The 23,412-nt window shown below is 44.0% G+C and overlaps 1 protein-coding gene across 1 annotated transcript in view; it reads left to right on the top strand.

Moving 5' to 3' along the window:
• Positions 1 to 23,412, top strand: part of FLT3 (fms related receptor tyrosine kinase 3) — a 182,087-nt gene that overhangs the window by 91,993 nt on the left and 66,682 nt on the right. The window contains exons 6-9 of the mRNA XM_077484075.1: positions 8,963 to 9,120; positions 9,566 to 9,690; positions 16,546 to 16,699; positions 21,252 to 21,420. Of these exons, the coding sequence (XP_077340201.1) occupies positions 8,963 to 9,120; positions 9,566 to 9,690; positions 16,546 to 16,699; positions 21,252 to 21,420 (606 nt within the window). The remainder of the gene's footprint in view (positions 1 to 8,962; positions 9,121 to 9,565; positions 9,691 to 16,545; positions 16,700 to 21,251; positions 21,421 to 23,412) is intronic.

Raw genomic sequence — 23,412 nt, 5'->3', positions numbered from 1 at the left:
GGTGTTCTATAATAAAGGCATCTGCAGGAGTTAGTGGGTGTTTTGTGCCTCCAGCACAATATACACCTGTATCTACCCTTTATTGCTGTTCTCTAATAGAGCCATCTGCAGGGCTTGGTGGGTGTTGTGTGCCTCCAGTACAGTATACCCCTTTATCTCTGGTGTTCTATAATAAAGGCGTCTGCAGGAGTTAGTGGGTGTTGTGTGTCTCCAGCACAATATACACCTGTATCTACCCTTTATTGCTGTTCTCTAATAGAGCCATCTGCAGGGCTTAGTGGGTGTTGTGTGCCTCCAGTACAGTATACCCCTTTATCTCTGGTGTTCTATAATAAAGGCATCTGCAGGAGTTAGTGGGTGTTGTGTGCCTCCAGCACAATATACACTACCCAACTGCTGTTTTACCCAACTCCCTTCAGGCCATTACCATGTCTGGAAGGCCAGCAAGGAGAGGCAGACAGGCGCGAGCCGATAAAAGAGGGCAAGCAGGCTCTGTGTCTAGAGACAACAGTGCTGGTCGTGGACACGGTGCATTGTCATCAGCACGTGGCCATGGGACATGCTTGTCCTTTTTTTCGGCAGCTGGACATGTTGAACCGCAACATGCCAACGACTTGGTAGAGTGGATGACCAAGCCCTCTTCATCCTCCTCATCCTCTCTCACCCAGTCTCAGGGTACTAGCAAAGCAGCTGCCAACGCATCGTCTTCCCTCGTCTCAATGTCATCATCAGTGACTCCTTCCCTAGACCCACCACGTCCTCCTGAGGAGTCTCCTGAACTCTTTGAGCACAGTGTTGGGTACATGCTCCAGGAGGATGCCCAGTATTTTGTAGGCTCTGATGATGACACTCAGCTAGAGGAAGGCAGTAGCGTGAATGCAGAGAGAGGGGATGCTCAAGAAGGACAGCAATCTGGCAGTCATGTTCCACAAGCTGCAGCAGCATACTGCCAGGTTTGCTACAGCGATGAAGAGGGAGGGGATGATGAGGCCACTGACTCCACATGGGTGCCTGGTAGGAGAGAGGAGGAGGAGGAGGAGGAGGAGGAGGAGGAGGAGGAGGAGGAGGCACATGTCCAACGAGGCAGGATGCCCTCCGGGGGCCAGCTTAGGGGCAGCGCACCGACTGAATCAAACCGCAGAGCTCCGCCTGTGCAGGGCGCTGCCTCTGCGCGTTATTCTAAAAGTACTTTGGTGTGGGCCTTTTTTGAGATGAGTGCATCAGATCGCACCGCTGCTATTTGCAACATATGTCTCAAGCGTATCTCGCGTGGCCAAAACATCAGCCGCTTGGGCACCACATGCTTGACCAGACATATGTTGACCTGCCATGCAGCTCGTTGGCAAGCGTACCTCAAAGACCCACACCAAAGAACAAAGCGGACCTCTCCTTGTTCCTCATCAGCTGGGATCTCCAACCCCACTAGACCTTCAGTCCTCTCTGAAACCTGCTCTGAGAGTAATGAAGGTGTAGAATTAGGTGTGTCACAGCCAAGTGCTCCCGGGCACTCTGCTAGCAGTACACCCACGTCCGATTATAGCAGGCAAATGTCCCTGCCCCAGCTGCTGGACCGGCGAAAGAAGTTCACTCCCAGCCATCCACATGCCCAGCAGTTGAATGCTAGCTTGGCTAAATTGCTAGCACTTCAACTGCTGCCTTTTCAGTGGGTAGACTCGGCCCCCTTCCGTGAGCTTGTACAATGTGCGGTTCCTCAGTGGCAGGTCCCCAAACGACACTTTTTCTCATGGAAGGCGATTCCGGCTCTCTACCGGCATGTGGAAGGCAATGTCCTTGCCTCGCTGGACAGGGCGGTCAGCGGTAAGGTGCATATTACCGCTGACTCATGGTCCAGCAGGCATGGACAGGGACGCTATCTGTCTTTCACGTCCCATTGGGTCACTCTTCTGGCAGCTGGGAAGGATGCAGGACAAGGTGCAGTAGTGTTGGAGGTTGTTCCGCCACCACCAAAATGCTACTATTGGTTGTGACACACCTCTCTCCTCCATCCCCTCCTCTTCTTCTTCCTCCATGGCCTCTTCCAGTGCTCTGTCCTCAGAACCAGCGGTGCTCCGTAGGCGTTCCAGGGGCTACGCAAGTACGCAGGCAAAACGATGCCATGCCGTGCTTGCGCTGGTTTGTTTGGGGGACAGGAGCCACACTGGGGCGGATGTTTTGTCAGCTCTGCAGGGACAGGCCGAGAGGTGGTTGACGCCATGCCAGCTTAAGCCAGGAATGGTGGTTTGCGACAATGGCACCAACCTCCTCTCCGCCCTCCGACAGGGACAACTGACCCATGTGCCCTGTGTAGCTCACGTCCTTAACCTGGTGGTGCAGTGGTTCTTGGGCAGGTACCCGGGCTTACAGGATGTCCTGAAGCAGGCCAGGAAAGTCTGTGTGCATTTCCGCCAATCATTTAATGCCTGTGCTCGGCTGGCTGAGCTCCAAAAGGAGTTGAACCTGCCCAAGAACCGCCTTATATGTGACATGCCCACCAAGTGGAACTCAACATTGGCCATACTGCAGCGGCTGCACACGCAGCAGAGGGCCATCAATGAGTACCTGTGCGACTACGGCACCAGGACAGGGTCAGGGGAGCTCGGTTTTTTCTCACCACGCCAGTGGGGCATGATCAGGGATGCATGCACTGTCCTGTCACTGTTTAAGGAGGCCACAAGGATGGTGAGCAGTGACAGTGCATGCATCAGTGACACTGTACCTCTTGTCCACCTCTTGGAGCATACGCTGGGTGGAATAATGGACAGGGCACTTGAGGCAGAACAGAGGCAGGAAGAGGAGGACTTCCTTGCCTCTCAAGGCCCCCTTTATCCAGACAGTGTTCCTGCTGTGCCACCCATCACACAGGAAGAGGATGAGGAGGAGGAGGATGATTGTGTCAGCATGGAGGTGGAGGCTGGCACTCAGCATCAGCAGCAACAGCAGCAGTCTTGTAGGGATGATTTACAGTCCCAAGAAACATGTGGACTTGTACGTGGCTGGAAGGAGGTAGCTGCGGATCATGTTGTCCTTAGTGACCCAGAGGACTCCGGACCGAATGCCTCAGCTAACCTATGCTGCATGGCCTCCCTGATCCTGCAAAGCCTGCGGAAGGATCCTCGTATTCTTCGGATCAGGGAGAGGGACCATTACTGGCTGGCCACTCTCCTTGATCCACGGTACAAGGGTAAGGTTGCCGACCTTATCTTGCCATCGCAGAGGGAGCAGAGGATGAGACATCTCTGGGAGGCCTTGCAGAAAGGTCTGTGCAACGCGTTCCCAGAGACTTGGAGGTTACAAACTCCTGGTCCTGGACAACGTGTTGCTGAGGCATCGGTCAGAAGGAGCGGTGGAGAAGGTGGCCGTCTGACTGATGCTTTCAGACAATTTTTTAGTCCGCAGCCCCAAGGTATGATCGGTTCCAGCACCCATCGCCAGCGTCTGATTTACATGCTGCAGGAATACCTAGGGGCAAGGTCAGACTTGGACACCTTTCCCACCGAAAATCCTCTGGCTTACTGGGTCTTGAGGATGGATCACTGGCCAGAGCTTGCACAGTATGCAATTGAGCTACTGGCCTGTCCTGCATCCAGCGTTCTTTCGGAACGCACCTTCAGTGCTGCTGGTGGCTTTGTTACCGATCACATGGTGCGCCTGTCCACCGAATCAGTTGATCGACTGACCTTCATCAAGATGAATCAGTCTTGGATCACCCACAGCTACCAAGCACCTGAAGCTGATGTAACCGAATAATTTTTTTTGAAATATCACATCCCTTCAAGACTGCCTATGCTGATGCTGAGTGACTGTCCTGTTATGTTGATTGTCTATCCTCTTCCTCCTCCGCTGATATGTTGGAAGAACATTTCTGGTTCTGGGTGATGCCATCAGCCCAATTTTTCTGCCCCTGTTTAACAGGGGCGTTTAATTACAATTTTTGATGCAATGCTTTGCAGCAGGGCTAATTCCTGCAATAAAACTAGAGTATATGGGAGAGGTTGCAGTGTGGTGGCACCAGCACCAGTGCCTAAGGCCCAATTTTTCTGCCCCTGTTTAACAGGGGCGTTTAAATACAATTTTTGATGCAATGCTTTGCAGCAGGGCTAATTCCTGCAATAAAACTAGAGTATATGGGAGAGGTTGCAGTGTGGTGGCACCAGCACCAGTGCCTAAGGCCCAATTTTTCTGCCCCTGTTTAACAGGGGCGTTCAATTACAATTTTTGATGCAATGCTTTGCAGCAGGGCTAATTCCTGCAATAAAACTAGAGTATATGGGAGAGGTTGCAGTGTGGTGGCACCAGCACCAGTGCCTAAGGCCCAATTTTTCTGCCCCTGTTTAACAGGGGCGTTTAATTACAATTTTTGATCCAATGCTTTGCAGCAGTGCTAATTCCTGCAATAAAACTAGAGTATATGGGAGAGGTTGCAGTGTCGTGGCACCAGCACCAGTGCCTAAGGCCCAATTTTTCTGCCCCTGTTTAACAGGGACATGTAATTACAATTCTTGATATAATATTTCACAGGAGGGCCCGTTCCTGTGCCCACCCAGAGTAACTGTGAGGACTTGTAGTGTTGTAGCACCAGCACCACAACCACCAAAGGTCAATTTTTCTACCACTGTTCAACAATGGCATGTAATTACAATTCTTGATATAATCGTTCACAGCAGGGCGCTCCAGCGCCCACCAAGAGTCACTTTGAGGGCTTACAATGTTGTGACAAAACCAACACCTTGTTCCGCCATTTCTGCAGAGCATATAGGGCAGGCCCCTACTTTCAAACATCCAACTTACAAACATCTCCTACTTGCAAACGGAAGGAGACAACAGCAAGTGAGATGAAAAAAGATGTACGACAAAACAAATTATACAGGGGTGATAACCCTTAAATATGTTTTCCAAAAAGCTTAAAAATATTTTTTTTTGACTGGAGCTACACTTTAAAAATTTACCAGTTGAAAATTACAAACAGATTCAACTTAACACAACAAACCTACACAGTCCCTGTCTTGTTTGCACCGCCTGTATACTGCTGTTCTGAGTATATAGGGCCTGGGGGCCACACGCATTTCCTTTTTTTAATATGGGTACGGGGTTCCCCTTAATATGCGTACAAGACCCAAAGGGGCTGGTAATGGGCCATTAAACCCAAAGGGGCTGGTAATGCCATTTTTCTCAATGATTTTCAACCATATTGCAGGAACCAGATATAACATTAAAACCGCAAGCAGTTTTAAATGATGTTATTTCCGTTTAATGTCATTTTTGTGCAGGGACTGTTCTAAACATGGGAAACACGTGGCACTTCACAGGCATACTACAGACACCCTCCAGGCACCATATTTAGGGAATATTTCACTTTTTTTTCACTTTAATCGTCATTAAAATCAGTGCTCCCGCCAAAACGGACATTTTTAAAAACATTTTAGGCATTGACCCATGTCCCCTGGGGCAGGAGCCAGGTCCCCAAACCCTTTTTAGGACAGTATGTTGCATATTAGCTGTTAAAATTAGCACTTTTAATTTCGACCGTTCGAGTCCCATAGACTTCAATGGGGTTCTAAAGTTCGTACGAATTTGGGGTGTTCGGCTCATCCCTACTATCAGAGTAGAGTACTGCTTTGCCCTACTATTCTAAAGGCTGGCAGATTGGGCAAACCTCTCCACCACCATCCCCAACTTACTGGTATGACACCAAGCTTGTAAGTTTATTGGGGTAGAAAAATGTAATTCCAGGCCTGTTTGTGACAGTCTTAGATGCTGCCTGCAGACATGTTTAACTGGTTAACCTTTTACAGTTTGGGGCTTCATTAGAATTTTTCACACAAATGAACCACTCTTTGACCCTCTTTAGGCGGGGGGGGGGGGGGACGACTGGGGGGGGAGTATTGGGGGATTCTGCTACAGTATGATCCCTATTGGGGTAGCGGAGGCCTCCCCTCCCTTCCCCCTTTCCACTACATAAGCCTAAGGCTGGATTCACACCTATGCATTTTTTGTGCTTTTTTTCATTTTGCAGATTTGCACTACAGCCCATTTAACATGGTTTCCTATGGAACACGTTCTGTAGTGCATGTCTGAAAAATGCAAAAAGCACTAAAAATGCAGCATAGGTGTGAATCCAGCCTTAGTCGATATTCTCTGGATACTAAGAGCACATTGGATATTCGGTCATTCTGTTCGACTCACATTTCAGGCTTCATTTGACATGTATGTAAAATAATTGTATGACCGGTCTGTATTCATATGTTATACTTACGGCCTTGTTGGTTGACTCGGGGCTTAAGACCCTCATTATATCTTTGTTTCCTGATGTCTTTCATTTGCTTTGAAATAAAAATATATTGAAACGAGATGCTGCCTGCAAATTTTTAAATTAATTTAATTAGTGGTTGTGTTTCATGTGACACAAATTGCTTCATGCACTGCTTCTCTCCTGAGATTTATGTGACCTACATTGTGGTAGAATATGCATGACTAACAGCTACAATCGCATGATTCCAGCAGCCATTTGGTCTATTAACAAAGGAACTCTAGATGTTGAAAGACCCAACATGGCTAACAAATTAAAAAAAATGAAGGAAGAACTAAATAAAAGGCAAATAAATGCTAAAATTAAGAATATACAACAAATATGTTATTGGCTGGTTATGAATGTGAATTTGCCTTTAACTTACAAACTTAAATGAATGCAGAACCATACCAAAATTCAGGAATAGGATCACATGTAACAAAAATACACTATGTCAGGGATTTGCAATTAGCGGACCTCCAGCTGTTGCAGAACTACAAGTCCCATGAGGCATTGCAAGACTCTGACAGCCACAAGTATGATGCCAGAGGCAGAGGCATGATGGGACTTGTAGTTTTGCAACAGCTGGAGGTCCGCTAATTGCACTATATTATCAAAAGTATTAGGACACACGCACATGAACTTTAATGGCATTCCAGTCTTAGTCCATAGGGTTTAATATTGAGTTGGCCCACCCTTTGTAGCTATAACAGCTTCAACTCTTCTGTGAAGGCCATCCACAAGTTTTAGGAGTGTGTCTATGGGAATGTTTGACCAGTCTTCTAGAAATGCATTTGTGAGGTCAGGCACTGATGTTGGACAAGAAGGCCTGGCTCACAGTCTCCGCTCTAATTCATCCCAAAGGTGTTCTATCGTGTTAAGGTCAGGACTCTGTGCAGGCCAATCATGTTCCTCCACCCCAAACTTGCTCGTCCATGTCAATATGTAACTTATTCCTCTAGGTGCCATCCTAAAAACATATATAATAAAAACATAAAAAGTAGGGCTGTGGAACTTAAAGATTAATTCCTTGATGAATCGATACATTTTTTTGATTGATCAAAATTGTTTTGTTTGGTACTCACCTCTCTGCTGGCTTACGGGTCTTCAGGGAGTTCCGTCGGAGATCTGGTGACGTCATGGACATCAACATCACTGGACTCCTTCCCCCTTCCCCAAGTGCCTCCGTCTGCTAACGAAGGGAAGGGGGGAAGAGTCTGGTGATGTTGAAGTTCTGATTGAACGTAACACATACAGGGGAGGAGCTACACATGACGTTACCCACTGCTGCCCTATGGAACTAACACAAATGTCGGCTTTACATGCTGTGTTTTTATCATCTTTATGTGAGTAGTTTGTGTTTGAACACAAAAATTTAATCTTATACTTAAGCGGTGAGTACTTAGATCTTTTCTTTCTACCCATGACCCGACGTCTTTGCTGAGATCTAAGGAGACGTGAGAGAAGTTTATGGTCCGTCTTAACCCTTTTGATACCCACTTGCATGACCACCTGTTTGGACAGGGGGCCATACCATAAGGTGAGAGTGATTAGTTAGACCGGAGGGGGAGAGATTGTCACGTTACTGTGGAAAAAAAAAAGACTTACGTCAGTGCTACAGTTTGAATTTAAAACTTATTTGTGTGAACTGTGAAGTTAAGTCATGAATTGTGGAAACTAACTAGTGTCAGGTGATTGTATAGAGCAGGGATATGCAATTAGCGGACCTCCAGCTTTTGCAGAACTACAAGTCCCATGAGGCATAGCAAGACTCTGACAGCCACAAGCATGACACCCAGAGGCAGAGGCATGATGGGAATTGTAGTTTTGCAACAGCTGGAGGTCCGCTAATTGCAGATTCCTGGTATATAGTGTATACCACATTTACCTCTGAGGCCGCGTACACACGCGCGGACTGTTCGCCCAACTTTGTCCGCTGAACAGTGTTTGGGCGGACAGTCCGCTCGTGTGTGGGCTTTCAGCGGACAGTTTCAGCGGACAGTTTGACGAACAAGGTTTTACGGAATTTCCGAAAAACTGTCCGCCCGTGTGTAGGCTTGTTCGTCAAACTAAGTTCCGCGCATGCTCAGAAAGGATTTACACGCCGAAAGTTATAATGCAGTGTATAGGACGTCGTATTTTTCGTCCCGTCGTACGTGCCGTTCACGTCATCGCGCACGGTTTCAGCAAACTGTTCGTTCGTCGTGTGTGGCCATGTCCGTCCATGCTAATTTTGAGCGGACTGTTTGCCGAAACTGTTGGACGGACAAAGTTGGGCGAACAGTCCGCGCGTGTGTACGCGGCCTTACTAATGCAGAGTTGCAATGCAAGGAGATCAGCTAAAAGTAGTTGGATCTGTATGTGCGTTATAATTAAATTAGTAGATTAAAAAAAATTGATTAATCAAACACGAAAATTTTAATCAGTAACAGCCCTAATAAAAAGTAACAAAAACATGGAATTTGTGTATGCTGTCCCTCATTGAGTAATGAACAATAGCCCACTAAAGATGATAGGAAGGTTTCTATAAGACAGTGCTATAAAAAAGGTCGCCATCACCTCCATACATTGTTAGGTTTTTTTAAATGGCAAAGATGCCTGCTGCTAGTAAAAATAGACCCATTCCAGCCTCCAACTCATTTATACTTTTTGTTGTTTTGGTTCTCATTAATCCAGGTGTGAAAATGAAGGCTTGGTGTCATCATTCGAGACAGATAACTACAGAATTATGAGAGTTCAGCGTGAAGTAGAAGCCATATGTCTTATGGGTCACAATGATACATGCTGTGCTACCAATGCACATGGTAGAGAGTGTGCTCAGCTACAGACAATAGGTAATAACAATATCAGACTATATGTGTATATGACAAAGGGAGCATTGTTGTGCTTTTAACCATTCAGATGTAAGATGAAGTTTCTTGTAACACATTGTGCTGGCCATATTCACCACAAAAATGAATGCTTACCTCTCCTACCACCCACACCACCAGAACAAATCCCCAGATAAATTCTTCCGAAACCAACACTTGTGGATTTTCCAGCTAATGTGTCCTATACTGATGTTGGGGTTAGTAGGAGGAACCACAACACATTGCAGGAAAACTTAGGACAGTGTGGTTTGTTGCTAACAAAACGTGATTTCCTTCTTAGTATCCAAATGTAGCATGACCATCAATGACAACTTGCATTATACTTGTACCTCCTGCATTCTGCTGTCACTTTTACATGTAGTAACTGGATCACTTTCCATTTTGAATGTACCCGGTATTTATTTTCAAGATCTTACAGATGGACAAAGCCAGCCTGAAATTCTTGTTAAAATTGGAGATCCCATTGTTGTACGGTGCTGGGCTATCTACGAATCTTTTAGGTTTAAGATGATTGGTTTGGAAAGCCAAACTCAGGTAAACATTTTCTTAATATATTAGCAATATTGTTTCTCATTGTAACTTAGCTAGATGTTTTGCTTAGGATACATAGGATTGTTTACTAAAAAATAAAAGGAAAAAAAAAGTGTGGTGCATTTTCACTGAGCACATATTTTGACCTAGGCTAGTGTCACATGTGTGTCGGATTTTTTGCCACAGCTCACATGCACATGTTACTGATGTTTTTGTTATTAGATGTGACATCCCCCTTATTATTTAAGTGTTTACCTTAAGGGCTGGTTCACACCACAAAAAGCACTCCAGATCTGTTCCGCATGCGTTTCTGTATGCACGTTTTTGATTTACTTTTGATACGTTCCGGAGGGTTTTTGGTGCGTTTTTTATATGTTCCTGGTTGCATTCCAGGTTCTTTTTTTTTTCCTTCTTTTTTCCTGTTTTTTCATCACTATACTAGGGTCCAGTGTGTTTTCCATGCATTTTTGATGCGTTTCAGTGCAGGAAAAATGCAGCATGTTCTAACTTTTTTTTCTGGAACCGAAAAGCCTTGAAACTGACCGTACTGGTGTGAACAATGCCACTGGAAACCATTTAACCTACTTTCCATGCATTTTTGATGCAGAACAAAAACGTACTGGACTGCATGTGGTGTGAACTTGCCCTTAACTTTCACATCTTAATCAATCCAGAATCATATGAGCGGCGCTAATACAATATTGTCTAGAACCACATATAAAGGTGACTCAATACCTAATCAAAAAAAATACAATCATCAAACCAATTACACAAATAGCAATAAAGCACTCTCATATAAATGTCCCAAAAATAATAATAATTGTTATACAGGAATTATATAGCACCAACAAATTATGCAGCGCTTTACAGTATAAGGGCAGACAGTAAAATTACAATACAATTTAAAACAGTTGTTAGGTGAAGGCAGAATAGGCTTCTCTGAAGAACAATGGAAAGAGTAGGAGATAGTTGAACAGATTGGGGTAGGGGGCTCCAGAGGATGGGAGAGGCTCGGGAAACATTCTGGAGGTGAGCATGGGAGGAGGTGACAAGGAAGCTAGAGAGCAGGTGGTCTTGGAAGGAACAAAGAGGACGATTAGGTTGGTATTTTGAGACTGGGTTAGAGATGAAGTTGGGGGCAGAGTTGTGGATGGCTTTGTAAGTTGTTGTTGTTATTTAATTTGTTGGGTGAGCAGAAGCCAATAGAAGAACTGGCAGAGAGGGGTAAAAGACACTGAGCAGTTGGTAAGGTGGGTGAGTCTGGCAGCAGCATTCACAATGAACGGAAGGGGGCATTGCCTACAGGGCCACCATTAGGGGGGTAGAGCCCATACACTTTGAGGGGCCTTAACGTCTCAAAGGGCATGGTCACCTGACGGAGATGGGCGGAGATGGGAGAAGGCAGGTGCGGGTTCAGGGGAGCTCCGTGACTCTGAAACGTTGCATTTATTTTTTCATACTATGTAATTAAAGTTTTGGACCCAATTTTGGAGATCCTGGTGTGCTGGTGACACTTCCTTCTTGTGGCTGCAGTCAGTTCCAGCCGCTTGTCATTTCAGCACCCAATCTAAGCCGTTTGTGCAGGAACCTGTGCATTGGGAGTATTGCATTGGAGATCCAGTCTAATATGTCTGTTAGTAAATTAGTGATCCCTGCGGAGACTGATGGAGTGAGCTGAGGGATGGAGAGATAGATTAGGGTGTCATCAGCATAGAAATAGTATTGGAAACCTTGGGAGGCTATTAGCTGACCAAGGAAGGAGGTGTAGGTCGAGAATAGGAGAGGTCCAAGAACAGAACCTTTGGAGGAACCCAATAGAGAAAAGAAGAGGATAAAATGAAGTAGATTTGTAAGTGGCACTAAAGGTGTGGTGGGATAGGTAGGATGTGAACCAGCGAAGAATACAGTCACAGAAGCCAAAAGAGTAGAGTTTTGTTTGAGGAGGAGAGAGTGGTCCACCGTATCAAAGGCAGCAGAGGGGTCCAGGAGTACAGAATAGCGTCCATTGGTTTTAGCCATTAGTATCGTTTGTGAGTTTTAGGAGAGCAGTTTCTGTGGAGTGTTGAGGGGTAATCCAGACTGAAGGGGGTCAGAAGGTTGTTCTCAGTAAGATGATTGCTCAGTTGATTGTAGACCAGACGTTCAAGGAGTTTGGAGGAAAAGGGGAGCAAGGAGATGGAGCTTAGGTTAAGATTAGTGGGGTCAAGAGAAAGCTTTTTAACCACTTGCTGACCAGTCGCCGTCATATTGCGGCAGGTCGGCACGATCCCACAAATCACCATAGATGTACGTCGGCACCTTTAAGAGCGATAGCAGGCGGGGGACCCAAAGCACGTGGCCGGTGACCGCGATGTCCACCGGCCACCTGCGATCGCGGGCATGAGAGCCAGAACAGAGAACTTTCTCCTCCTCCAGTCAGTCCCATCCCCTCACAGTTAGAATCACACATGAGGGAACATATTTACCTCCTAATCACCCCCTTGTGTTAACCCCTTCCTTACCAGTGACATTTACACAGTAATCAGTACATTTTTATAACACTGATCACTGCATAAATGTCAGTGGTCCCAAAAAAGTTTCAAAATCTGTCCACCTCAATGTCGCAGTCTTGCTAAAAATCCCAGATCGCCACCATTACTAATAAAAAAACTAAAAATAATAATAAAAATGCCATTAAAATATCCCCTATTTTGTAGACGCTATAACTTTTGCGCAAACCAATCAATATACGCTTATTGAGATTTTTTTTTTTTTTACCAAAAATATGTAGAAGAATATATATCAGCCTAAACTGATGAAGAAATGTATTTTTTTACATTTTTTGTGGAAATTTATTATAGCAAAAAGTATAAAACATTGTTTTTTTTTTTCAAAATTGTCGGCCTTTTTTGTTTATAGCGCAAAAAATAAAAACCGCGGAGGTGATCAAATACCACCAAAACAAAAAAGTTATATTTGTTGGAAAAAAGGACGTCAATTTTGTTTGGGTACAGCGTTGCACGCCCGCGCAATTGTCAGTTAAAACCACGCAGTGCCGTATCGCAAAAAATAAGGGGGAAATCTTACGGTCTGTGAGTGGTTAAGCATGATTAGTGCATGTTGTAGAGAGTTGGGGAAGATGCCATAAGAGAGGAAGAATTTGAAAATGTGAGTTAGAGAGTGTAAGATTCAGCCTGTGGGTGACTATAGCATTTGTGAGAAAACAGCAGCGTCCAGGGGGAAGGTGGTTAGGTAGGCGTTAGAAAGAAGATTAGCAACCTCGTCTATAGTAGCGGGGTTGAATATTGGAAGTGTTGAGTGTAGCTGTGGACATGGGCTGTTAAGTGGGAAAGATAACTGTACAGTGGAGATTTCATCACAAATTGTATAAATCTTATTTTTGAAGTGATTGGCGACCTCCTGGGCAGTGAGTGAGTTAGTGGGTGGAGGCAGTAGAGGATGAAGTAGAGAGTTAAAGTTAGAGAGGAGTTGATGGGGCTGGATGAGAAGGTATTAATGAGAGTGATAAAATAGGTTTGCTTGGCAGTGAGGAGACAGGAATTGTATTTTTGCAGGGCAGAGTTATATTGGTTGAAGTCTTTGGTCTGAAGTCAACTTGTGGCGCAAGACTTAGTCTTATAGCACAGGGACTCAAGAGCGCGGCTTGGTTTTTTAAGACTTCTGGTGTCATCTGTTTTCCGTGGTTGTATGGGTTGGGGCCTGATGCTGTGTGTGTTGCGAGGGGGGGGGGGGGCAAGCTTGTCTAGGGAGGATGATAGTGAACTGTTGTGAACAGAAGTGGCTAGGTAGGACAGGAATGAAATTTTGTCATAGCAGAGTAGAGAAGAGAAGGGTTGAGGCGGTGAAGGTTTCTGCGGGTAACTGTCAGGCGGTTGGAGGGAGAGGAGGTAGAAGACATGGAGATAGTGAATCTAATCAGGTGGTGATCAGAGAGAGGAGAGAGATTGTTGGGGAGATTGCATGAAGTGCATACGTAAGACAATACAAGGTCAAGGGTGTTGCCATCGGAGTGTGTAGAAGCAGGTATCTATTGCTTTAGGTCAAAAGTTGGTAATAAAGAGGCCATGGAAAGAGATGAGTTTGTTACAGGCAGAGCAGGCATTCCAAAGGGTGCAAGAGAAGGGGAGGCTGGTTTTGGGAAGAAGAGCAATAGAAACTAAATTGTGTGGATTTCCGCTGATGCCAGAGGGTGTGAGTTGATGGGAGCATTGGACACAGTTAAATGATAAAGACTCAGGGTTAGGGATATATCTCCAGGAGTTAGGAGAAGCAGAAGGGTGAGGGAGGTAATATAGGAGTGTGCTTTATAAGAAGGCCCCAGCATCTTAGAGGTTTTAGAGGTGAGGATGGAGAGCAGAATAGGGAAACAAGGTCATCTGAAATCTGTTTGGTGTTTTTCAAAGTAGTTTTCCATGTATTTTTGCTTCATGCAATTGCTAAATGCAGACAAAAAACTTTACCCTGTGACACTGCGCTATCCAAAAAAAGAACCAAAAAAAGTTGCTAACACAATCACAAGGATATAAAACAGTGAATCATTAACAAATATTAAATCATAGTGTAGCGCTAGAAAAAGCAAACAGAAGTGACCTAATACATGACGATACGTGATCATACAATGTTTAACAAAACATTAAACACAAAAATCATAAAATGTGCAAAAAATACACCTTAAGTGCATAATTCATAAGTGTATATAATAAAAAGTCCAAGGTAAAAAGAAAAAAAGAGTCTCTATATAAATGTTGATCCAATCCAAACGTGAGATAAGGGTCACCATCCACCTTCTTTAAATGAGACTAACATGCAGACACCATGTGGTATTCCCGTCACCTTTTAAGATAGAGGCTTACCAGATGTAATAGATCCAAACGAATGTACATTCGAAGGATCACAAGGGCTTGTGCACTCGTATGCGAGATTTCAAACGCAAATTTTCCAGGGAAGTAACGAATCAAACTATTCATTCAGGTGCCCCAGATAGTTGTTAAATCCTCAGCGGTAAAATCCAACTCAAAATGTTGAACCCATACAAAGAAAAATAAGGGCCACAATAGTGTAATTCCGTTTAAGAGAAAAATTTAATATAAAAGGTAATGAACTTACATGTAACCAAAGAATCAAGCGCTTATTCAATAAAAACAGTGCTACAGTAGGAGTCCCTTCATGCAATTGCTAAATGCAGAGCCTGAAGTGCTCCCACTTAAATAAATAATACCACTTATAGAAAGAACCCCAGCAACTGTGCTTACCCTATAAAGGTGATTTAGCCTTATACTGTTAGGGGTGGTTGCTTGTCAGTTAACTAATTAGGAGATAATTAATAATAATTAATAATAATAATAATTAATAATGAATTAATAATAATTAATAATTAGGATGCCTTGATAGCAAAGCAAACTTTCCACATCAGAATCTGACTTTCAAGAGGGCACAGTTGTAAAGATAAGATCAGTCGATAATTTAGGTAAGACACGAAAAGGACAAAATAAACATCGGAATGTGGACAAGGCTACAGATGGAAGAACAGCTGACATACCAGAGACACTGAAACGATGAAAGTATAATCAGTGTCAAAATAGTGAATAGAGCTCAAAAATTGACACTGTGCTTTCCGATGCAACCACTAAATGGAATGGGCACAGATAAAGTTTATTTATTCATGTAATAATACATTAATTATGCCATGAGTTTAAGATACACATATGTTTTAGTATTAAGGGTAATATTAGCAGGTTTTTAGCCTCGCAGAGTGCCTATACACTATTCTTATATTAAAATGTATTTATCCAGCAACACTGCAGAAGTTTATATTTGGGTGATTATTCTAAGGGTTAAATTCAATCAGTTACTGTTTGGGGTATAAAAACAATAGTAAAGACGGTCATTATTCCGTACTCTTACTCTTGGACTTTTCTGCTGCCTTTGATACAGTTGACCACCCTCTCCTCAAAAAACTAAATTTGCTTGGTCTCCATGGCTGCCCTCTCCCTTGGTTCGAATCTTACCAATCTCATCGCACCTTCAGTGTCAACTAACAACTCCACTTCCTCCTCTCCAACTCCTCTTACCTTTAGGTCCCCCAAAGGTACACAACAAAATGACACCATAAACGATTGGGTGAAAGACCCGGGCTTTCCAGATCTCATTAATCAGCATTCCCAGTCCCAAGCTAGCAGTGACCATCATGGCCTCCTTAATAATGTCCTTTTGCATTACATAATAGAATATCTTCCTAAATGCTTGCAGCTCCCTCAAATGGCAGGGCCCATAGTCGGTAGGCAAGCATCCAGTCCCCTCCAAAAGCCTCTGTCCCGGTTGAGTCTATCACATCCACAAATTAGCCTATGCAGTCAAGGGGCCACAGTAGGTATTAAACATGTGTGCTGATTTATAAAATGATCATTCATTTTATTGCTTTACCTGTAGGCCATTTGGATTCCTTCCAAAGCCTTGCTAAAAAAAACTCTCAGTAAACAAGCAACCCCTGTGTCCTGACTTGTTGCTAGGATGTGAAAACCATTGGATGCTTACTCCAAGCAATGCAGGAATATGAATTCTGGAACAGATACAGATTAAGCAATTAAATAATATTGGTTGCAGCTTGTACATACTCTTCTTTTATCCCCATTTATTTTCTTCAATTTTTTAATGTATCCTCATAGGCAGCTTTTCAGGCCTGAATTGCAACCACTTAGCTATGGCATAAAAAGTAAGTGGAAACATGTCATGGGAAAAAAAAATAAACATTGTGCACACCTACCTGACAGTTCAGAATTGAGGGAAATAAAAATGTTAATGAAATGTCTGTAGGAGCTATGACAACAGCATGTGATTGACTAAATATGACTTTTACAGATGCAATGGAATTTAGAAAGTTGCTATAATTTTCGGGATGAAATGATACAAGTGTTATTTGCATCAACTGCAAAGATGATAGGAGGAAGCAACACCACGATATCCTGCTTATCAGACAAGCATGAGACCCATACCGTGCCAATTACACTATTCGGTAGGAATATGGACTATTTCGGGATAACATTTTCAGTGGAATCGGTCCAGAAGGAAATCTATGTGAGAAGTCTCTGACTGTACAAAACAATTTTAGCCTTACTGTCTCTGGTTTTAAATGAGGCTGTGGTTGTGTAAGAAAGTAACTGCTTATCACACATACACTATATTGTCAAAAGTATTGGGACACTGGCCTTTACACGCACATGAACTTTAATGGCATCACAGTCTCGGTCTATAGGGTTACATATTGCGTTGGCCCATTCTTTGCAGCTATAACAGCTTCAACTCTTTTTGGAAGGCTGTCCACAAGGTAATACCATAATTCCCCCTCCACCAAATAATTTGGACCATCTGTAAGGTCTCCAAAGACATGGATGACCGATTTTGGGGTGGAGGAACTTGACTGGCCTGCACAGAGTCATGACCTCAACCTGATAGAACATCTTTGGGATTAATTCAGAGTGGAGACTGTGAGCCAGACCTTCTCGTCCAACATTAGTGCCTGACCTCACAAAAGTGCTTCTGGAAAAATGGTCAAACATTCCCATAGACACACTCCTTAACCTTAAAGGATTTTTGGTCATGGACCTATCAATTAAATTTTGGCACCACATCCCTAAATTTAGTCAATGAACAAGGAGAATATATGGGATTTTTTAGGTGCAGAATAAATTGGAAAAATATCAAATGTAATATTTAAAAGTTTTTATTTTGAAACCCAGAATAAAAATAATTAGGTTGAAAGATATAGCAATAGGCAAGTATAATGTAACACAGTGTTAACAAGACAGTATATAATGTAGACTTCCCAATATGTTTCGCCCATATGTCGGGCTTCTTAACAAGACAGTGTAGTGGATCTGATAGAATGACTATATTATCTCTCCCTCTCCCTCTTCTAATATTATTATTTCCTTTCATATCTTTATTATTTTTTGTGCATGTATATGTACGTAACAAAGCCAGTAGATTTCCTTACTCAAAAGGACAAACAGATGTTCTTCTAACTCTCCCCCCTCCCACCGTTCAATGCAAGATGCCCCCTATATCCTGGAATGCACTCAGTCCCTGGAGACAGATGTTGGACAGGAAGAGGATGATATACAGATTAACCAATCATATACACACACATATGTGATGACGTTTGCTTATGTCACTTTGACTATAAAGGAGCTGTAATTTGAATAAAGGGCAGAGTTGATGAGGAGCTTTTACACTGAACACTGTCTCAGTGTTAATTCTTTTGCATGCATGCACTCACATCACATTGAATTAGGGTCAGAGGCAGAATAGAAGATACATTCTGCTTTTGGACCAGGAATCAATCCATAACAACAGCATATAATGTAGACTTCCCAACATGTTTCGCCCATATGTTGGGCTTCTACATTATATGGTGTCTTGTTAACACTGTGTTACATTATACTTGCCTATTACTACATCTTTCAACCTAATTTTTGTTCTGGTTTTCAAAATAAAAAACTTTTAAATATTATATTTGATATTTTTCCAATTTATTCTGCACCTAAAAAATCCCATATATTCCCCTTGTTCTTTGACACTCCTTAACCTTTTGGACAGCCTTCCCAGAAGAGTTGAAGCTGTTAGCCCCCGTACACATGGTCGTAAATTCTGATGGAAAAGGTCCAATCAGATTATGTTGTTGGAAAATCCGATTGTGTGTTGGCTCTATCAGACTTTTTCCGTTGGTATTTCTGACGGAAAAAAATTGAGAACAGGATCTCAAATTTTCCGACAACAAAATCCGATCTGACTTTTTCCAATCATTTGTAGAGAATCCTGATCAGACAAAGTGCCAAGCATGCTCAGATCAAAGTACGAGAGCAAAGCTATTGGCTACTAGCCTGAATGTAGTACCATCGGAACGAACGAACGTCGCCATGTTCCGAACGATCAGATTTTCCAAAGACTTTGTCCGACCAGGATTTTGTGGTCGGAATATCCGACCGTGTGTACGGGGGCTTATAGCTGGAAAGGGTGGGCCAACTCAATATTAAACCCTACGGACGAAGACTGGGATGCCAAAGTTCATGTGCATGTAAAGGCAGGCGACCAAATGCTTTTGACAATACAGTGTATGTAAAACTACAATATGTTCCCAGGAAACACTACTGCAAAGCAATTATGTGAATGCTGTACAGAATATAATGTGCACAACTTCTACATGAAATGATCCTAGTAACCTGCACTGGACTTTTAAAAACGATGGAATTTGTAAGAAGGGATTAAGGTAGCCATAGACATCCCAATTTTCATTCAATCAGCCATGAGTTGAACAAGACAGAATCCACTGATTTCCACCATCCATGCTAACAGCATGGATGCAGGAATCTCCACTGCTGGCTATGATGCTGCAGCTGTCTGAATACAATGGCAGTTCTAAGCAGGTATTGCATCTCATGCCCTGTACACACGAGGTTTTCTGAAGGTTTTTGCGACGGAGTTCCTACGGAATTCCGCTGAAACTGTCTTGCATCAACAATGCAGTGATGTACAACACGTACGACGGGACAAGAAAAAGGAATTTCAATAGCCAGTAGCCAATAGCCTCTGTCTCGTACTTGCTTCAGAGCCTGCGTCGTTTTTGGTCCGTCTGAACAGCATACAGACGAGCGGTTTCCCCAATAGGAATTGGTTCAGTCGGAAATATTTAGAGCATGTTCTATTTCTAGGTCCGTCACGATTTTCGAAAAAAAAAAGTCTAATGAGGCATACACACGATCGGAATATACGATGAAAAGCTTCCGTCTGACTTTTTCTGTCGGACATTTTGCTCGTGTGTACGTGGCATAATAGGTCACTGTTTGGCTGATAATTTTCCACCTGACTGCAACTCCTGACTGTCATTAATGTATTATATGACACATACCCACATATGAGTCAGCCATGACAGCCCACACCAGGGCTGCTGTTAGAAATCACAGGGCCCCCTACAGCCTACCTGACAGCCCCCCCCCCCCCCCCCGGCCAGAGGTGACATAGGGATATCAGTCCCTTTCTCTGCAGCCTCAGCTGCACAAATGAATATATTGATATATTGGAAGCACTATGAAGCTTCCTGCTCATTCACAAACTGAAACAGAGAAAACACAGTTTACTTTGCTTCAGTGGTGAATGGACACATGAGTGATTGGTACTGATCACTCACTGTGTTCATTTAGGAAAGGTAGGGACCAATAAATTATATATGTACTTTCCTGCTCTCCATCCACAAACATCCCACTATGTGCCTATAGCAGCTGGAGAAGAGGGAAGCCAGTGCTGCAGGGGAAAGGGGCACATGGGGGGTCTGGACAGCAGATGGAAGGCATGCATGTGCAAGGACCACACCCCCCGCAGTGCAGCCGGAGGGAGAAAGAGGAGGATAAGCTAGCAGGGGGAGGCAGACGAGGATTGGAGTACAACAGTTCAGTACAGTACAACCAGTGCAAGTACAACAGTACAACCAGCCTCCTGCCCCCCCCCCTTTTAACCACTTGCCAACCAGCACACGTCAATGTATCGGCAGAATGACACTGGCACTCGCCACGGTCTCCGTGGGTCCCACAGACTCGATGTCCGCCAGGTGCCCGCGATCATGTCATAGAGAGGAAGAATGGGGAGATGCTTTTGTAAACAAGGCATTTCCTTGTTCTGCCTAGTAACAGAATAGTGATCACAGCTCTCTGTCATTGAGAGCAGTGATCACTGTCCTGTGTGTTGTAGCCCAGCCCTCTCACAGTTAAAATCACTCCCTAGGACACACTTAAACCACACAGCCCCCTAGTGGTTAACCCCTTTACTCCCAGTGTCATTTGCACAGTAATCAATGCATTTTTATAGCACTGATTGCTGTATAAATGACAGTGGTCCCAAAATAGTGTCAAAAATGTCCAATGTGTACACCATAATGTCACAGTCCTGATAAAAATCGCAGATCGCCCCCATTACTAATAAAAAAAAATGATAATACAAATGCCATAAAACTATCCCCTATTTTGTAGACGCTATAAATTTTGCGCAAACCAATCAATGTACGCTTACTGCGATTTTTTATTTTTTTTTAAATATGTGGAAGAATACATATCTACCTAAACTGAGGAAAAATTAATTTTTTTATATATTTTTGGGGAACATTTATTATAGCAAAAAGTAAAAAATATAGCTTTTTTCAAAAATGTCGCTCTTTTTTTGTTTATAGCGCAAAAAATAAAAACCGCAGAGGCGATCAAATACACCAAAAGAAGCTCTATTTGTTGGAAAAAAAGGACATCAATTTTGTTTCGGTATAATGTCGCATGACCGCGCAATTGTCAGTTAAAGCGACGGAGTGCCGAATCGCAAAAAGTGCTCTGGTCAGGAAGGGGGTAAATTCTTCCGCGGCTGAAGTAGTTAAACTGATGGGGCCCGAGCGCAGCTTAGAATGGCTGGCTGTACTGCTCTACCAGTGGCCCTTGCACACACAATGGATGAGATGGTGGTACACCTTCAGTAATGTAAGCTAGAGTCCTGTTACAATGTTACAATGTACTTTTCTGATGCCGTTTTAGATAAAGGGGTTATTGACATGGATGTGACAAGTGAGGAGCAGGACATACACAGCCGGGAAGAACATTGTTTTGTTGTAGAGTTTAAAGCATTTCCCCCTGGAAGATGCGCTTGGATTCATCAGTCTAAACCCACAAAATGTGCTGTTATCAATGAAAAGAATGGAAGAAGGTATACATCAATGTACTACAGTATGCATGTGCTTATGTGTACGTGGGGAGCTGTAAAAATATTCCTTGGAAATGTAGCTGTGGTCGCCGCTGTCCAAAACTCATAGACAAATGAGGACAGAAGAGATAATCAAAGGGGTGAACAGCACTGATCAGCAGACATAAATAGGACCCTCAGAGGCAAAGTAAAAACTTTTTATTATTGTTAAAGAGGACGTAAACCCTGATGGGTTTACTTCTTCTTTGTCTCCCTGCAAAGGCAAAGCATAATGGGCTATTATGCATCGCATAGTAGCCAGTAATGTGTCACTTACCTGACACAGGAGCCAGCGATGTCACCGCTGTCCCCTGTAGTGCAGAGCCTCCATCTTCTTCCGGGTATTGCTGCTCCGGCCACTCACAGCGCTGGAGGAGCGATGGCGTCACTCCCACGCATGCGCACAGGAGCCAACACTAACGGCATAACGGCATGCTGCTAACGGCGATAGTGCGCCTGCACATGCGCCATAGACAGTGGTGACTGTCTTTTAGTAAATATCTCCAAAACCGTGTAGGTTTAGGAGATATTTCTTGGACCTACAGGTAAGCCTTAATCTAGGCTTACCTGTAGGTCAAAGTGGTTTGTAAGGGTTTACAACCACTTTAAATAAATAAAAATGTTCACCAAGGCATACAGCAGTCAATTGATGGTCATGCAGAGACTTGGATTAAAAAACTGACAGTACCTGGAGGCTGGAGCCGCATGGATGACACAGGGGCTTAGGGCAGTGTTTCTCAAATCCAGTCCTCAGGCCCCCCCAACAGGTCATGTTTTCAGGATTTCCCTCAGATGAAACGGCTGTGGTAATTGCTAAGGCAGTGAAACTGATCAAATCACCTGTGAAAAATAATGGAAAACCTGAAAACATGACCTGTTGGGGGGGCCTGAGGACTGGATTTGAGAAACACTGGCTTAGGGAAACCCAACACAAAGCCGTTGGACAAAGAACACAGGAGCACTACAGATGGGGGGGCCGTCCAGGACTGTAAGGCCAGGGGTCCGATGAAGGGGGAGCCAAACTGCAGGCACAGATACTGTTGGGGCCATTATACAGCAGTGAGATAACCTGAAGAAGGGGCCTGTCCCCGAAATATGTAGTGTCTCCAGTCGGCGATGTGTGATTCTCTTTGCTCCCTTGGCATTGGCAGTTCCTAGTTGGCCCCAGCAGCAGGGTTTGCTCAAACTCTTCGGATTCCCTTGGCTGACTTCTGCCAGGCTGTGACATCACTTCCGGGCTTCTTACACAGTGTGAGCGACCGCTGTATACTGGCCGCAACAGTTACTGTGCTGCAGTTTGGCTCCCTCTTCATTGGACCCCTGGCCTTACGGTCCTGGAGAGCCTGGATCGCCCCAAATTGTCCTTCTTATATTGCTCCTTATTCAGAGTGCTCCAGTGCAGGTCATATGTGCATATATGAGAAAAGTGCTTCAGTGCTGTAAACTTTCTGTGCCTCCTCCACCACTCTGTCTGTTAACACTCACCAGATTCTTTTGTGCCTCTCAGTTACAAAGTCTCCGTGGGCATGTGGATATTAACCTCCCGGGTCTTTACAAAGCTCAGGCAACTCCTCCTCTCCTTCAGTTTAAACAGGGAATACACTCTTCATGACTCGTACAAAGGGAACATAAGAGGGATATAGTGGGTTAAAAAAATGCCATAAACAACAGATTTACACTCACTTTTACAAAAGTTTAAATTGCTTTGAGACCAGGAAGCACAGCCGCGGCGCGCATTCCACTGGCTGGATATGATGTCACTGAATAGTCCCGTCCAATACGTTTCGCCAGCTAATCAAGCGTCTTCAGAGGTAGCCACCTCTGAATATGCCTGATTAGCAGGCGAAACATGTTGGGTGAAACTATCCAGGTGAGTGTTCTAACAGACAGAGTAGTGAGGGAGGAACAGAAGATTTACAGCACTGAAGCCATTTTCTCATATATGCACATATGACC

Source organism: Lithobates pipiens, unplaced genomic scaffold, assembly GCF_037356315.1.
Source record: "Lithobates pipiens isolate NorthernLeopardFrog02 unplaced genomic scaffold, aLitPip1_a1.2 Scaffold_16, whole genome shotgun sequence".
NCBI lineage: Eukaryota > Metazoa > Chordata > Amphibia > Anura > Ranidae > Lithobates > Lithobates pipiens.
Note: the sequence above shows the minus strand (reverse complement) of the source record. Positions and strands in the feature narration are given on the sequence as shown.